The 5,280-nt window shown below is 39.7% G+C and overlaps 1 protein-coding gene across 1 annotated transcript; it reads right to left on the bottom strand.

Moving 5' to 3' along the window:
• Nucleotides 1-3,068: 3,068 nt before the first annotated feature.
• On the bottom strand, nucleotides 3,069-4,129 carry LOC102851748 (serine/arginine-rich splicing factor 1-like). The gene has a single exon (XM_006881058.1). The coding sequence runs from the start codon at nucleotides 4,028-4,030 to the stop codon at nucleotides 3,284-3,286; it is 747 nt and encodes a 248-aa protein (XP_006881120.1). The 5' UTR covers nucleotides 4,031-4,129; the 3' UTR covers nucleotides 3,069-3,283.
• Between the last annotated feature and the right edge of the window lie 1,151 nt (nucleotides 4,130-5,280).

The following is a 5,280-nucleotide window of genomic DNA, read 5'->3' on the forward strand; positions in this document are numbered from 1 at the left end:
ATTACTACCTAAGTATTTTTCTTGCTAGATTTCCTAGGATTGCTTTTGTTTTCTCTGTTTTTGTAGTACTTCAAATTATTAATTGTTGGCTCATTCTTTCAACAGCCCAGCTTATCATTTTTCATTTCCTGAAGCTGACCTGGTTGCTGTGCCTTTGGATGAACTCTGGACTCAAGTCTAGTCTTATAGTTTCTAAGTGATTTTCTTGAATTTTTTTTTTATTAATTTCAATTAACATCTACAGACGATGTGGATTTCCATTCATTCATTGTTGCACTTTTCTCCCCGCCCACCCCACCCACACCCCAAGTTCACTCTTCTCCTTGAAAAGCAAAACAAAAACTCCTCCATAGTAAACAATCCCCCTGCACTCACCCTCACCCCGAGTACACTCCACAATGCAACCCTCATTCCGGACTCTTATGATAATCATAATGCCCTAAAATACATGACTTTTAAACTGTTCTCTTCCTCATCAGCTTCAATGCAGTATACATAATTTATCCAGTTTTTCTCAGTCTTACCCGCACCCTTATGTCAGCCTCATTCTACAACAGTGGCACCATATAGTATCTCGTCTGAGATAGTATTGCTAAATGTTTGTTAGGTTTTCTTTTCACCTTGTTGAAAAAAAAGGTTTTGATGAGCCCTTTAAAAGGGCCCATTCATCATTTTTATCCTCTTTAGAGTGTACATTTCTGGCTGTAATTGGCAGTATCTTTATGCCATAGTCTAGGCCTTCTAAGCTTGATCCCAATTTGCCTCTTGTGAACTTTATGGTTTGGGGCTTTATTCCCAGGTCTCTGATCCACTTTAAGTTGATTTTTATGTATGTTGTAAGAAGTGGATCCAGTTTCAGATTTTTGCAGGTAGCAGTTCAGTTTAGCCAGTGCCATTTGTTGAAGAGATTGTCATTTCCCCACTTGATAGGATTTCTTTCTTTGTTGAGTATCAGTTGACTGTAGATAGATAGGTCCATTTCTGGGTTCTCAATTCTGTTCCATTGGGTTATGTGCCTATCATTGTACCATGCTGTTTGGGTTACTACTGCTGTGTAGCAGGTTTTGAGGTCAGGAAGTGCTATGTCTCCCACTTCGTTTTTGTTTTTCAGAAGTGCTTTGCTTATTTCAAGTCTCTTTCCTTTCTGAATTAACAATTTCCTTTCAACTGCCTTGAAAAACAAACTTGGTATCTATATAGGGATTGCATTGAACATGTAGATTGCTTTTGGTAGTATTGCCATTTTCACAATATTATTTCTTCATATCCATGAAAACTACATTTTCCCATTTATTTAGGTGTTGTATTGTAGTTTTGTTTGTATAGGTCTTTTATGTATCTAGTTAGGTTCACTCTCAAGTATCTCAATTTGTGGTTGGCCACCTGATAAGATGGATTGATGCAGTAATGGGGCAATGGAGGTTAGTGTGTTGGAATTAGTGAGACTTGGCTCAGGACAGGGCCAGGTTTAGAGCTGCTGTACATATGATCACTATGGGTTGAAGGAGACTCAACCACACATAAAAACATCTACAACAATTGTAAATGATATTGCTTTCTTGGTTTCCTTCACTGAGTTCTCTTTGTTATGGTAGAGGAATCCCACTGATTTTTGGATATTTATCTTTTATATCCTGCAACCCTACAAAATTGGTCTACTAGTTCTAACAGTTTTTTTGTTGAGTCTTTTTGGTTTTCTGTGTACACTGTCATGTAATCTACACATAGCAACAGCTTAATCATCTTTTTGCTGATCAGGATGCCTTTTACTTCCAATAAAATACTGAATAGCAGTGGTGACAGTGGGCATCCTTCTCTATTCCCTGTTTGCAAGGAAAACGCTTCTAGCCTTTCTCCTTTGAAAATTATATTGGCTCTTGGTTTTGCATGTATACTTTTCACTATGTTGAGGAAATTCCCTTATATTCGAATTTTGGTGTCTTAATCAGGAACAGGTGTTGGATTTTGTAAATGCCTTTTCTACATCAATTACTAAGATCATATAGTCCTTTAACTAGGTATTTCTGTCATCACAGGAGACTAGAGCGAGGGCTACATGGTGGAGGGGACCTGGGGGAGGGTTTGTAAAACAATGAAAGAATCTTTTCTTTTACTTTTCCATAATTTTTGGACTCATGTACTTATAACTTGTTAGTCAAATTTGTGCCTTCTAGGTTGTAACACCCCCATGATACATCTTCAAGGATATGAACATGTACGGCCAAGCACAATCAATAAGAATGCATCTAAATCCCAAAATCAATCTCCATAATAGTCTATGTGTTTCCTACTGCCAAAGGGGCCCTTTAGAGTAGTGAGAGAAGATCTTCACCCTGAAACCCACAGCGTCCCTTTTCAGCAGGAAGTAGCTAAGAGAATACGCCATCCCCTTTTCCTTATGATTCAGGGTGAAGTCTCTCAGGGAGGAGTGATAGGGAATGGCAAAGGACACACTGACAAAGAAGATTAATCAGAACTGGCTTTGACAAGCACTGTGGCATTTCGACAAGAACAAACTGGGAGGAGGGTAGAGAGAATAGTGCAACAAGGAATGAATGGAAACCCAAAATCTCTGTAAATGTTTATGAAAATTAATAAAATATAGAAAAAAAATAAATAAAAATAAGTAGAATTGATGATAAATCTTCTCTAAATGTTTGGTAGAACTCAGCTGAGTCCAGAACTTTTTTCTTGAGACATTTTCAATTTCATTTGTGATGTGTCTGTTCAAGTGTTTTATATTTGACTCTGTCAGTCTGGATAGAGCATGAATATTAAGGAATTTATCCATTTTCTCTGTTTTCAAATTTATCAGGCTATAGCTTTCCATAATATTCTGATGTTATAGATTTAATATCTTCTGGTTCCATTATGATATTAACTCTATCATTTCTTGATTATTTGTGTCTTATTTTTCTTTTGTTAAGGTTGCAAATGGTTTGCCAATTTTATTGACACTTGAAAAAAAACCAAACAAAAAACTGCTCCTGGTCTTATTGATGGTTTTAATTGTTTTTCTTTTTATTGATTTCAGCTCTTACTCTTTTATTATTTTTTTTTGAGAGTTAACTAAATTTAAACAATCCTGACATGACTTAAAATACAATTTATCAAAGACATGAGGGGAATGTAGATGTTAGGAGCAAGGGGTATTACACAAGAATGCAATGCAACACTTTAGCCCATTCTGAACAAAACAGTTTGAATTAAAAAATGAAGATTGTACTGAATAAAGGAAAACTGTATACAACATGGGTTCTACAAAAAAGTGTCACCAATCATCTTATGTACGAGAGCGAGATCTGCTATGGCGGGGAGAACAGTGTGGAGATCCTCTGCTTCTCCTTGGGGAATAACTGCGACTCCTGCTGTTGCTTCTGCTACGGCTTCTGCTACGACTACGGCTTCGAGATCGATATCTTCCATGACTTGGACTTCTGGGCCCATCAACTTTAACTCGAATGTAGGCAGTTTCTCCCTCATGAGATCTAAACTTAGTGTTATCCAGTTTTCGAACTGCATAGGTCATATCTTCTTTCCGTACAAATTCCACGACACCAGTGCCATCTCGGTAAACATCAGCATAACATACATCACCTGCTTCACGCATGTGATCCTTTAAATCCTGCCAGCTCCCACTTGGAGGCAGTCCAGAGACAACCACTCTGTTTTCAGAACGCCGGAACGGTGGGCCATACCGGCCTCTGGGGGCTCCGCCGCCTCCACCCCAGCCGCTGCCACGGCCAGTCCCATGGCCTCTTCGAGGGAACTCCACCCGCAGAAGGTATCCATCGTAATCATAGCCGTCGCGACCGTACACCGCGTCCTCCGCGTCTCGCGGGTTCTCGAACTCAACGAAGGCAAAGGGCGGTCCCCCACGACGATTCTTGAGATCTATGTCGCGGATAGCGCCGTATTTGTAGAACACGTCCTCAATGTCCTTGGTTCGGATGTCTGGGGGTAAGTTACCCACGTAGATGCTGCAATCGTTGTTCCCCGCTGGCCCACGAATCACACCACCTCCCGACATGGCGGCGACTGAAAGCGCGGACTCGAAATTAGGCCTTCCCACCAAGCTTAGCTAACGATAGAGCTCGCTCGCAGGGACACCACGTCTCCCGCGGCCTCTCCAAAACTGTGCCTTTATCCCCTTGGCGCACAGATATTTACAATATGCACGCGCAATTGCGTAAGGACGCTACGAGAGGCGCTTACGCAAGCGCGACATGATCCTCCGCATGAAGGGAAGAAAATGTTCCCCGCGTTCACAAGTTGCAATGCAGGGTGCCAACGGGGCGATTGGCTGCTTTAGGAAAAATAAAGAACCTTCGTAAAAGGGACTATTGGTCCTATCAGGCCTCCACGGATAGTATCCCCAGGACTGAATCTCTAATCATTTAGGCACCCAAGGAACACTTACTAAACCTAGCCTTAAGTACTCTCCCACAATGCCCCGCAACGCTAATGGCCTTTGGCGGGAAAGACTCTTGGGGCGGGTTCAAAGGGGGAGGGATTAGCTCTTATAATTTCCCATCTTTTAGATGTTATTGTGTTAGATTGTTCTTCTTTTTCTATTTGATGAGGGTGTTGAGTTAAATCATTAATTTTGCTTCTTTCTTTGTTTTTTATGTGTTTTCCATTCCATTGTTTTTTTGCTCTCATGATTTCTGCTGAAAATCAGAATTTAATCGTTGTAGGTGACTTTTTGTTTTTCTCATGCTACTTCCAGCATTCTACACTTATCTTTTATTTTTTAGAATTTGACTGTGATATGTCTTGAAGTTTTCCTCTTAGAGTCTAGTCTATTTGATGTTTGCTGAGGAATGTGGATTTCTTCATTCTTAATGATACCGTGGAATTTTTCTCCTAGTACCTCTTTCACAATTTACTCAGTGATTTCCCTATCTCTCTCATATTCTGGAATTCCAATCATACTTACGTTATTCTTATTTATGTCATCCAAACTGATACTAATGTTTTCTTCTTTATGTTTCATCTCTAATTTTTCCTCCAGTATGTTTCTGTTGAGGTTCTTGTCTTCCAGCTCACAGATTCTCTGTTACATCTCTTCTGTTCTACTTTTTTGTCCTTCCAGCATGTTGGACATGTCTGCCATTTCAGTCTTAATATTCTGGATTGCATTTTCATGCTTTCTGTTATTTCTAGTACTGTGTTGGCTGTACCCTCTCTACCTAGTGATATTTTTTTTTAAGTTTTGTACCCCTTTATCTATAGTTTCAATTCTTTCTTCCATTTTTTGCATATTCTTCTGTATGTGTG

Source organism: Elephantulus edwardii, unplaced genomic scaffold, assembly GCF_000299155.1.
Source record: "Elephantulus edwardii isolate Elephantulus edwardi_28Jun2011 unplaced genomic scaffold, EleEdw1.0 scaffold00012, whole genome shotgun sequence".
Lineage (NCBI taxonomy): Eukaryota > Metazoa > Chordata > Mammalia > Macroscelidea > Macroscelididae > Elephantulus > Elephantulus edwardii.